The sequence below is a fragment of the Salvelinus fontinalis genome, chromosome 2 (assembly GCF_029448725.1).
Source record: "Salvelinus fontinalis isolate EN_2023a chromosome 2, ASM2944872v1, whole genome shotgun sequence".
Lineage (NCBI taxonomy): Eukaryota > Metazoa > Chordata > Actinopteri > Salmoniformes > Salmonidae > Salvelinus > Salvelinus fontinalis.
In genome coordinates this window covers 47,462,885-47,475,067 of record NC_074666.1, presented here as the reverse complement: position 1 = coordinate 47,475,067, position 12,183 = coordinate 47,462,885, and the positions used below count along the sequence as shown (strand labels likewise).

Here is a 12,183-nt window from a genome sequence, read left to right as displayed (position 1 = left end):
CTGTCTAAAGACACTGCATCTCAGTACATGAGGTGTCACTACAGACACACTACAGACACCCTCGTTCGAATCTAGGCGGAATCACAACCGGCTGTGATTAGGAGGCCCATAGGGCAGTGCACAATTGGCCCAGCATCGTCCGGGTTTTGCCAGTGTAGGCTGTCATTGTATATATGAATTTGTTCTAAACTGACTTGCCTAGTTAAATAAAGGTTGAATAAATAAATCAAAGCTGTACTGTACCAATCGGGCCATAGACAGTACCACCCACTGTACCAAATCCTAGGATGGGATCAATTACTTAGGACATTCTCACAACTACCATTTTGTTTGGAACACTTGACTGTAATGCCTCTGATTATGTCATTGATACCAGTCATCTTCTCTCTCCCATGTCTGGGTGACAGCGCAGAATATCACCACAACATATAAAAAGTAAAGCTGCCATACACTTAAAGTAAAAAATAAATAAATATGAAAACATTTCTACGATAATATTTTCTTACATTTTTTATTTCTGTTCAATTCATTGTCTTACAAAGCAGCTAGTATATGGCTAAATGATGCGGAACCATATAATACAATAATGAAAAGTACGTCGGAAGCATTTCTGTGAAGCTCTCTCTTTCATGGACGTTAGCTGACGATCAAAATACTGGAGTAAGTTGTGTACTTTTAGCTATCTTTTTAATGTAATATCTGATTTTAATTTCAATTATGTGTCTTTTCTGTAGGTTATTCATTTGGGATGGCTATCCATTAGTACCGAAGTTAAGATAACAAGCTTATATGGTGATGGTGAGCCAGCCAGCTTGTCACAAAACAAGCCGGCGGCGCAGCCAACGTAGCTGGTGTTAGCCAGCTAGATAAATACGTTTGTGGGATGCTTGATCTAGTTATTGCATGGTTGTTTGCGGCTCCTTTTGAATAAACATTCATGCCCGTTTGTCAGCTACCTGCTGCTTCTTTTATATAGCATTGCATTTTGCAATAGTTAAACGTTGGCCGCTATGATGAGCCCCGCCTACTTCCTGCTTTTCCCTAATCTTAACCAAATTATTCAAACCTGCTTGTTTAATTATCTTAACCTGCTGCGTAATTTATAACCTGCTCAAAAATAACTTCCGGTCGTAGCTGTTCTTCTTTGAGGTTTAATGGCAATTGTTAACCAATAAATGTTGCATTACCTCCACCTACTAGACTGTACAACTCCCTTATTTATTTTTTTCACCTTTATTTAACCAAGTAGGCCAGTTGAGAATAAGTTCTCATTTACAACTGCGACCTGGCCAAGATAAAGCAAAGCAGTGCAACACAAACAACACTGAGTTACATAAATAAACAAATACCCTACCATCTAACAACACTCAAATTATAAAACACCACCCTACTCCACTATTTAAATCTATTTAGTTCTACCTCAGGCCAACAACCTGAATGGATGGGACACCACCACTTAACACACCCTGTAATGCTTCTGAAGTCTCACACACCGAAATCCCTCTCTGCAGTTGCCACCACAACCTACATTTTCTGCAATTTACGTTCCATCTCTGCAGTACAGTTGATAACCATTGCTATAAATGCTAAAAATCCAATCTTACTGAAACATATCACTTGTTGGCCTATCCCTCTGTACTGGTACAGATCTACTACTCACACCACTCTTTTCAGGATCCCTCCCCCTTGACACATCTTCCTCTACTATCTTCACTGTCTCAGCATATGACAACTTCTGCGCTACTCAAACCCTGGAAACCTCAACCTGCCTCTCACTTCTGATCCCCAGAACTATGGGCACCCCTACAATTAACACATACCACTACTTTCCCTAATGCTACACATTCCTTTGTCTCATGCCCTTCTGAACACTTCTCACACACAGGAACCTCCCTCCTTCACACTGCTGCCACATGCCCATAAGCTTGACACCTGTAAAAATGTAATGTATTTGGCACATAAGCTCGTACAGGATAACTTATATATCCTAACATCACTTTGTCGAGCAAAGACTCAACATCAAAACTCAAAAGAACAATGACTCTTCTGTTTAACCACTCGCGCCACCCTGTGTGCGTCGCACCAAGCGAAAAACATCACAAACACTGGGAATCTTCTCCTTCAGTTGGTCAACTTTTACATTTACTGCTACCCCATTAATCACGCCTTTTAATGGCACCCTTTTCTTGAGTGCAAAACAATTCACATGTCTTGCCCCCATTCGTTCTAATGCGGAGCACCTTCTCCCTCTGACCAGCAGAAACAAATGATTATCACAAGACCACTTCTGGTTACCCTCACTGATTCCACAGCATCCAACTCTGCTTTCACCCACCCTGAAAGCACCTGGATCAGCAAAAAGGCACTTTTTCCAAAACCACTCCTACTGTCAGACTCATCTTCGTCCTGATCCTCGGTCGTAGCTCAATCGAAGGGGCGTGTTTTTATAGGGAATTGTGTAATTAAAAAATAAATGTATAGGCCTTGAACAAGAAGTAGGTGGGATTTTCATGGTAATTATTATTTTATTTTTTTGCAATGTGGTTATGAGTAGGTTTAAAATCAGATTTTAATAAATCTAATAAATAAATCTAATAAATTGTAGAAATAGGCTGGATTTATAAAATGTTATTGGTCACATACACATGGTTAGCAGATGTTAATGCGAGTGTAGCGAAATGCTTGTGCTTCTAGTTCCGACCATGCAGTAATATCTAACAAGTAATCTAACAATTTCACAACTACCTTATACACACAAGTGTAAAGGAATTAATAAGAATATGTATATATAAATATATTGATCAAATCAAATTTTATTTGTCACATACACATGGTTAGCAGATGTTAATGCGAGTGTAGCGAAATGCTTGTGCTTCTAGTTCCGACAATGCAGTAATAACCAACGAGTAATCTAACCTAACAATTCCACAACTACTACCTTATACACACAAGTGTAAAGGGATAAAGAATATGTACATAAAGATATATGAATGAGTGATGGTACAGAACGGCATAGGCAAGATGCAGTAGATGGTATAGTGTACAGTCTATACATATGAGATGAGTAATGTAGGGTATGTAAACATAAAGTGGCATAGTTTAAAGTGGCTAGTGATACATGTATTACATAAAGATGGCAAGATGCAGTAGATGATATAGAGTACAGTATATAGATATACATATGAGATAAGTAATGAGAGTATGTAAACATTATATTAAGTGGCATTGTTTAAAGTGGCTAGTGATACATTTTTACATAATTTCCATCAATTCCCATTATTAAAGTGGCTGGAGTTGAGTCAGTATGTTGGCAGCGCCCACTAAATGTTAGTGGTGGCTGTTTAACAGTCTGATGGCCTTGAGATAGAAGCTGTTTTTCAGTTTCTCGGTCCCTGCTTTGATGCACCTGTACTGATTTTGCCTTCTGGATGATAGCGGGGTGAACAGGCAGTGGCTTGGGTGGTTGTTGTCCTTGATGATCTTTATGGCCTTCCTGTGACATCGGGTGGTGTATGTGTCCTGGAGGGCAGGTAGTTTGCCCCCGGTGATGCGTTGTGCAGACCTCACTACCCTCTGGAGAGCCTTACGGTTGTGGGCGGAGCAGTTGCCGTACCAGGCAGTGATACAGCCCGACAGGATGCTCTCGATTGTGCATCTGTAGAAGTTTGTGAGTGCTTTTGGTGACAAGCCGAATTTCTTCAGCCTCCTGAGGTTGAAGAGGTGCTGCTGCGCCTTCTTCACCACGCTGTCTGTGTGGGTGGACCAATTCAGTCTGTCTGTGATGTGTACGCCGAGGAACTTAAAACTTACTAACCTCTCCACTACTGTCCCGTCGATGTGGATAGGGGGGTGCTCCCTCTGCTGTTTCCTGAAGTCCACAATCATCTCCTTTGTTTTGTTGACGTTGAGTGTGAGGTTATTTTCCTGACACTACACTTCGAGGGCCCTCACCTCCTCCCTGTTGGCCGTCTCGTCGTTGTTGGTAATCAAGCCTACCACTGTAGTGTCATCCACAAACTTGATGATTGAGTTGGAGGCGTGCATGGCCATGCAGTCGTGGGTGAACAGGGAGTACAGGAGAGGGCTCAGAACGCATCCTTGTGGGGCCCCAGTGTTGAGGAACAGCGGGGTTGAGATGTTGTTACCTACCCTCACCACCTGGGGGCGGCCCGTCAGGAAGTCCAGGACCTAGTTGCACAGGGTGGCGTGTTTGGAGGGTACTATGGAGTTAAATGCTGAGCTGTAGTTGATGAACAGCATTCTTACATAGGTATTCCTCTTGTCCAGATGGGTTAGTGCAGTGTGATTGCGATTGCGTTGTCTGTGGACCTATTGGAGCGGTAAGCAAATTGGAGTGGGTCTAGGGTGTCCGGTAGGGTCGAGGTGATATGATCCTTGACTACTCTCTCAATGCACTTCATGATGACGGAAGTGAGTGCTACGGGGCCATAGTCCCACAAAGTCTATGACTTTGTTGTGGTAACTATTAATGACCGATTTTCATAGGGTATTGAGAATCATTAGGAATTGTGTTCTGTTGTAATAGCTAGGTATGAAGTGTCCCACTTCAGGAGGGCGGACGTGTGCTTCAGGAGGGTGGACATCTGTGCTAGAAAAGCAGAGGCCTTGGGCAGAGCATGTGAGCAGAGTTGAGCAGTTGGAAATCCTGCTCATCTGAGATGTGCACTCCAGCGCTCCATGTCCTTTCCTACCACAGCTAAAAACGTCCCGGTGCTCAGTTTTTTTTCTTCTCCTAAGCTCCTTTCGTTAAAAATCACAATTTAACCAACAGCCATCTATTTTTGTGACTACCTGGACCCCTATATGGATTTCAATGAAATATATTTGACTAAACATGGAAAGGGGAACGTAAGAAGCGAACATAATTTCAAAAAGCTACATGTCATATTAAACAGTATATAAACACTCTAAATAAGTCAGGAGCCAGACAGGGAGCCTAAGGAGGAACGGAAATTAATTATTTAGGGTATATTATTTCAAGGCTATAACCTACAAAGAAATACATTGTGAAGCATTTGCGAGTGCGACACAATAGGCTGGTAGGAACAAAGCACATATAGGCTATGACTTGCTTCGTCATTTTTCATTTAATTTGTGCCTTTGAAGTGCCTTTGAATTCATTTTTTAGAAACACGAGTCTGGCCGGTCTGTGGCTTCAGGCTCATACGATGGTGCCTGGAGAGCCGGTCAGCAGCAGAGAATATCCTCTCCACACTTGCAGAGCCACTGGGGATGCTAAACACCCTTTTGGCCACTCTTGCCAGGCTGTGCAGAGATGCAGTGCTACTGATTTTTTTTCTATAGGTAGGTCTAAAGGTTTTAAGGCAAAATAACCCAATCAAAACGGAAAGCTCCTTGAACGTGGGAATATGCCAGGCCTATTGGGCAAAAATCTATTATGGCCTATTGTATAGATAAAAAACGAAAATTAACAAATCGTTTTAAGAGATCAGATTTTTAGTTTAGAAATACTTTGCTCCAATGACACACTTATCTACCCACCTCGTTCTTTTCTTTTAGCATGTGCCGGTAGTAAGTACACCATCATGCTTTTGGGATAAGTGTCTTTTCAGATCCCAAAATGATTCTTTAGTTGTGGACACTACATCACCGCACTCCCTCACTTGATCTTGGTCCTCATCTTTGTAAGTCACCTTGATGTAGCACCTGTATGTTTTATCAGTTTCTGTATGAAAATATCTAGCGAACTCCATGACAGTAGCTAAAGTAAGGGGCTATAGCAGCACACAAGTACACTACAAATGCATGCTGGGGTGGGCATGCCCTAAGCTTATGAAGTGAGCACTATTGGAGCGAAATTGGAGCAGGCCGACGCTCCTTTGGGATTTTCGCTCACGCTCCTTTGGGATTTTCGCTCAAGCTCCAGTCAAATTGGGCACGCTCCGCTCGCATACTCTGGCCCTGGGTTCAAGCAACAATAGAACAATGAGCCAGATATTTCACCTGATGTACAAATGTGAAGCATCCAGTTGGCGTTTCCACTCACTACCAAATATGGTGAGAGGAAGCTCACTGAAGATGGAGCGAGATGGATTTTGGCAGACATTCTGCACATTTTCTGCATACATTTTTCTGTTTCCAAAACGAGAATCTGTAACAAACAAGTGGACTGCGTTTTGTAGATTTTACCCTTTGCCAAAGATTCCAAAAAGTGCATTGTTTAGGAAGAGTAAATGGGCTAATTGAGGTATTGCACACTTCGGAGTAGGCGTTGCATACTGGAAATATGCAAATAAATGCTAGAACACGCCAATAGGATCTCACTAGCTCGTGCTTGACTCTGCCCACCTCCTTGCTTGTTCTGCCCACTAGGATTCATTTGTTCCAATTGGAAACGACAAACAAGAGCCTATCTTGGATTAGTTATAAAACTGTGGTTCAAGCCTCTGTGTGAGTCGAATCAGGAGGAAGTAGTACTCGCTAAGCAGCGTGACGTTAGCCGAGGCATCCGATAGTGGCCACTAGATCTGCACTATTGTCTAGGATTGCATTCCCGGTGGACCGGCTTGTACATAAAGCATCCTCCATTCAGGCTGCAAATCCATACTTTTATTACTTTTGATCTTTTGGTCTTAATAAAACACAATTTTCCACCGCTATTTTTGGAATTTCTGACAATTTAGGATGTTGCACACTGCGTTCAGCCAAGGGTGCGCAACAATCCCAAAGCCTTGTTCACATTAAAAGCTCTGCATGATCAATCCAGCGTCTGCAGTAGCCGTACAGCATTTACTGTGATAAGGCCTCCGCAGAAGTCTGAGCAGCGGACTTGAAGGAAGTTGTCAAGGAAGGAAGTTTTTATACAGGACCTCCCGCCCCCACCTACCATCAACCAATAATTTCAATACTAGATTTGGCCTCTGAAAGGCTCCGCAATTGCGTTAAACCCTCCATATTGAGCCTCTGAATTGCATTGCCAGAGCAAGCATACATTTATATCATCTGTGGTATATTGATGCACGATGGCGCACGCGCACAGCCGGTTTGGGTTCCGTGTTACATTTTGACCCCCCACACCAAACGCGATCACGACACGCAGGTTAAAATATTAAAACAAACCCTGAACCAATTATGTGAATTTGGGGACAGGTTGAAAAGCATTAAACATTTATGGCAATTTAGCTAGCTAGCTTGCACTTGCTAGCTAATTTGTCCTATTTAGCTAATTTGCTGTTGCTAGCTAATTTGTTCTGGGATATAAACATTGAGTTGTTATTTTACCTGAAATGCACAAGGTCCTCTAATCCATCAAGTTAATCCATAGACAAAATGGTCAACCAAATCGTTTCTAGTCATCTCTCCTCCTTCCAGGCTTTTTCTTCTCTTGACTTTATATTGCGATTGGCAACTTTCATAAATTAGGTGCATTACCGCCACCGACCTATTTTGTCTTTGTCACCCATGTGGGTATAACCAATGAGGAGATCCCACGTGGGTACCTGCTTATATAAACCAATGAGGAGATGGGAGAGGCAGGACTTTTGGTGCGATCTGCGTCAGAAATAGAACTAACTTCTATTTTAGCCCTTGGCAACGCAGACGCTCGTTGGCGCAATAATTGAATAATAATAGATTGCACGCATCACGAGCGGTGTAGTCAGTCTGTTAGATGTTTTTCGAACTTTACGTCGTCTTCAGTCCAGCCAGAGTTCATTGAAGAACAGGAAGTTACCAAACCACAGAAGATGAAAATATATGGGTTTCGGTGATGGCTTTATGGGTTAGCTAGCAATTTGTAAATAATGACCTATTCCTGTGAGTACTATTTTAATAGTAATGTTACATTGCCTGTTAAGCCAACTATATTATGGCTGTTGCCTCCCGTTAGTTTATTGTGATGGTAAAGATGTTTGATTTTATGATAATTATTAGGTGGAGGTTGCTACAGTGGTATCATCAACCTAGCTTTTAGCTAGCTAGCTGCTCTGCAGTGCAAGGTAGCTTGACTTGCTATAAAGTTAGACAAACAAGTTGATGAAAAAGTAACTAAACAAAACATGTTTTATCACCTGAAACAATATATTTATCCTGTCTTGAATGAAAATGTCATATTTAGCATTTGTACAAAACAAATGCCATCTCTGACAAGACAGGCTCTTTTTCATCTTTCGTTACAAACACTAACTTACACTTGTCTGTTCAGTAGCGGGGCAAGACTCCGTAAACATGACCTACAGCGTAAGGAAATCCGTGTGGGGCATAAGTTGTCAGAATCTGAAAATGGTGGTGGAAAATTTGTTTTATTAAGACATTACACATTTGTACCATTTTTACCCAACGGCTCACCATTAAAGCTGGAAAATGAGGAAAATGATGCCGTAGAAGCCCGAATGACGGATGTTTTATTTACCAGCCGGTCCACTGGGACACTAGTGTAATACCGGGAATACACATAAATCCTAGACAGTGCAGATCTAGCGGCCACTATTGGCTGTCTAGGCTATCGTGACGTCCTTTACTTCTGTCTCTGATGGGTTTGGTGTCTGTATTTACAGTTGATGTTTGCCAATTTGTCAGCCATGATGACCCATGGGTTTAAGAGCAGTAAGCAAGACTTCACATTCGGACCATGGAAAGTGACTGCTGCAAAAACCCACATAATGAAGTCCAAGGACATTGAACGGTAAGCTATTCCAAGTATTTTGTGTCAAAATTTTGTGACAAATACTTTGTCTTTTTAATTCTCTGTTTAATGTTCTTAAGGTTTAGTCTACATTGGGGAGCTTGTTTATCGACTTAGACTTACTTTTAGTCATTCAAATTTCGACAATTTACCAACTAAGCTACATTGAGGTTAGTTGTGCAGGTTTCAATCTTGACAGTTTCGTCCCAGGTTAGGGGAGGAGATGCACATGCCCTCGCTCCCAGAGATGCTGTTTGGGGACAACATTCTACGCATCCAGCACACAGACGGCTATGGCATTGAGTTCAATGCCATCGATGCCCTCAAGAGGGTCAACAACATGCATGACTCTGTGAAAGTGGCCTGTGCACAGGAATGGCAAGAGAGCAGGTACAACCCATATCATAAGACCTCTGTGATAATACACTAGCCACCTGCTGTTGAAGTAGAAAAAACTGTGGCATTTTTAAATTGTTTAGTCCTAATCAGTCCTATTATGGAGAATGATCTCAGTGAGTGGATGTGGCTGTATTCCCAGGGCTGATTCTGAACACTCCAAAGAGGTAGTGAAACACTACGACTGGACATATACCACAGACTACAGAGGCACCTTGTTAGGAGAGGACCTGCAGATGACGGTGAGAGGCTTCTCGGTTCACACTGTGGATACACCACAATATACCAAACGCAAACATGACAAAATAAGGGACAAATCTTAACTTCTAAGTCCAAATTTAACTTAGACTCACATTGACATCGATGCATGACTAAGTGGAAGATTTTCTCCTAAGTCATTGGCTGTGTTTAAGGCAGACTTTATTTATTGCAGATGCCTGCCAGATCTCACATTGCTTGGATAGGTGATTAACATGTCATCTAACCACGCCATATGATATGGCAGTCTGACGCCCGACTGCGCCGTTAAGGATGTGTCACACAACCATCGGTTGATGAAATGCAACGACTGCAATGTAGTTAGTCTGGAACGCAATAGTTTTTCCGCATAGGCTTAATATTCTAAAACATTTTGGTCTCAAGATGTCTCTTGTCTGGGGGGCATTCACTAGGAATGAAACGGGCTGAAATGGGGAGGGTCCTACCTGAATGTGTCTAATAAGAAACTTTTATTTTCGTGGCAAAATACTTTATTTTTGCTATGGTGTGCACTAATGAATACACACCTGCTATTCCATCAGGCGACAGAAACGTCGGAGCGCATTGACATGGAGAAGCTGAAGGCGCGAGAGCAGATCATGTTCTTCGACGACGTGCTTTTGTTTGAGGACGAGCTGCACGACCACGGAGTGTCCATGATCAGCGTCAAAATAGTGAGTGGTAATTTCAGACAGGAACTGACACTTTATGATGACATCGCCCCATATGTCTGTCTCCGTGACAAGCACCAAAGGACATGCTCTTGGGGGGGCTGTAAGACCAGGAATAAAAAAGGCAATTTTCCTATTCAACTACTTATGTTAAATGCATTTCCTGAAATGCTTGCCTCTGAGAGGCTGATGAGGTTTTGAAGAATGACTTATCCTCTTGTTACCCACATGTGTGATACAGAGAGTGATGCCCACCAGTTTTTTCCTGCTTCTGAGGTTCTTCCTGCGAGTGGATGGAGTTCTGATCCGTATAAACGACACGCGGCTCTACCACGAGGCAAGTGTGACTGTGCTGTCCTGAGAAATGACAATCGATTAACCACCAGAGTGGATGTGCATGGCAGTCATATTCTGTGGATGTCTTTAGCAGGAAATGGACAATATTCACTGTTAAGAAGTTCAACAATGAAATGGCTAGGCCTACTTATGAAATGAGTCATCACTTACCCTGGTTTTCTTTACAGGCTGGAAAGAATTACATGATCAGAGAGTATAGTACTCGAGAAAGCAACATTTCAGAATTGCAGGTGAGAATTGTGTTTTCTGTTTGGAGAGTACATGTGTAGCGGAAGTCAGCTGGCAAGTCAGAGTAAGTTTAGTATCGTCTCCTTCCTGAAAGCTTGAAGCACTGATGCCTCAGATCCTTAAACCCCCTTACACTCGTGGAAAAAACATGTCTGACCAGTGTAGCATTTGAACAAGAACACTTTGAAGATTATGGGGAAATTATCTCACCAAAGGTGAGGACACAACAGTTCACCTGACAGAGGATTGAATCCAAACATTAAACTGTTGATGGGCGTTTTACATTTGCTGAACTTTTCACAGCATTAGTCAATCACGAAATCTGAAAATACTCTGGATACATTCAGTAACATAAGAATATTCATTGACATTTTGGAGTAGGTGCAGGATAAGATAAAACGATTACAATGGTTTGAGCGAGAGGTCTAACTTTTGTCTCCCAAGTGGCCGCACCTCCAAACTGCACCGCGTCTAAGTAATTTCAATGCAATTTTATGACTCAAGGAAAGAGCCTTCAACTATAAGGCCTTTGGTATGACTCGGCCAGGGTTTGAACTTCCAATCTCAGGTCACTTTTAACCACAAGTGATCAGCATTTCCATACTTTGCCAAAAAGTATGTATGGTTTTGTCTAAAACATATTGTCCAAATCATTCATGCATGTCACTGTGCAGCTGATACTATCATACCGCTATTGTAAAGGGTTAGTCATTTGCAAAATCTCCCTTCTTGTCTTCCAGAACGTCCCTGCTGCACTGTACACCGACCCCAATGAGATCTCCCAGCACTTAACCCTGAAACTGACTAAGTGTGAAAAGCTGGAGCTCCCTGAGACAGGCCCTCAGCCAGGGAACACAGAGGCCCCCCAGTGATGGAGAGCAGGCTGGGCACTATGACTGGACATCACATTCACTTGTGTCTGGACTTAAGACAAGGGCGGGCCAAACAAGGAAGAGTTTACCCTCCCTTTATTTTTTATAAACTGAGAACACTGCACCTGCCTCCCTCCACACAAAAAAACAAACAGTTCATAGATCTTCATTTTGGCATGGTCAAGTGGCCTCTTATTTGTGTTATTTCACATTTCCTCTATGTAAATGTTTTGGTAGGAAAACTGTGATAATTGTGTCTTTTCTATTAGAACACCACATAATGGTTGCGTTGAATTCTACGTAACGTAGTCTGATACTTGAAGGTTGTGCTATGTTAAATGCATGCAGCTTTGGCTTGGATATCACAGAGATGGCTACACTGAAAAAATATATATAAACACATCATGTAAAGTGTTGATCCCATGTTTCATGAGCTAAAATAAAAGATCACAGACATTTTTCATACGCACAAAAAGCTTGTTTCTCAATGTTGTGCACACATTTGTTTATATTACTGTTAGTGAGCATTTCACCTGACAGGTGTGGCATATGAGCAAGCTGATTAAACAGTATGATCATTACACAGGTGCACCTTGTACTGGGGACAAAAAAAGGCCACTAAATGTGCAGTTTCACACAACACAATGCCACAGTTGTTTCAAGTTTTGAGGAAGTGTGCTATTGGCATGATGATTGCAGGAATGTCCACGAGAGCTGTTGCCAGAGAATTTAATGT

The 12,183-nt window shown here is 42.1% G+C and overlaps 1 protein-coding gene across 1 annotated transcript; it reads left to right on the top strand.

The window, feature by feature from the left end:
* The first annotated feature begins 572 nt into the window (after positions 1 to 572).
* On the top strand, positions 573 to 11,908 carry LOC129819982 (TIP41-like protein). Its single transcript, XM_055876738.1, has 8 exons — positions 573 to 660; positions 8,538 to 8,665; positions 8,876 to 9,055; positions 9,204 to 9,303; positions 9,862 to 9,993; positions 10,232 to 10,327; positions 10,515 to 10,577; positions 11,316 to 11,908. The coding sequence occupies exons 2-8, from the start codon at positions 8,541 to 8,543 to the stop codon at positions 11,445 to 11,447; spliced, it is 828 nt and encodes a 275-aa protein (XP_055732713.1). The 5' UTR covers positions 573 to 660; positions 8,538 to 8,540; the 3' UTR covers positions 11,448 to 11,908.
* Positions 11,909 to 12,183: the final 275 nt, after the last annotated feature.

What these genes read in the sequence shown, in the direction of transcription:
- LOC129819982 (XM_055876738.1), top strand. Translation starts at nt 8,541, where the DNA reads ATGTTTGCCAATTTGTCAGCCATGATGACCCATGGGTTTAAGAGCAGT. An exon ending in CCATGATCAGCGTCAAAATA is followed by an intron (nt 9,994 to 10,231) that starts GTGAGTGGTAAT and finishes TGTGTGATACAG; the next exon opens with AGAGTGATGCCCACCAGTTT. An exon ending in GCAACATTTCAGAATTGCAG is followed by an intron (nt 10,578 to 11,315) that starts GTGAGAATTGTG and finishes CTTGTCTTCCAG; the next exon opens with AACGTCCCTGCTGCACTGTA.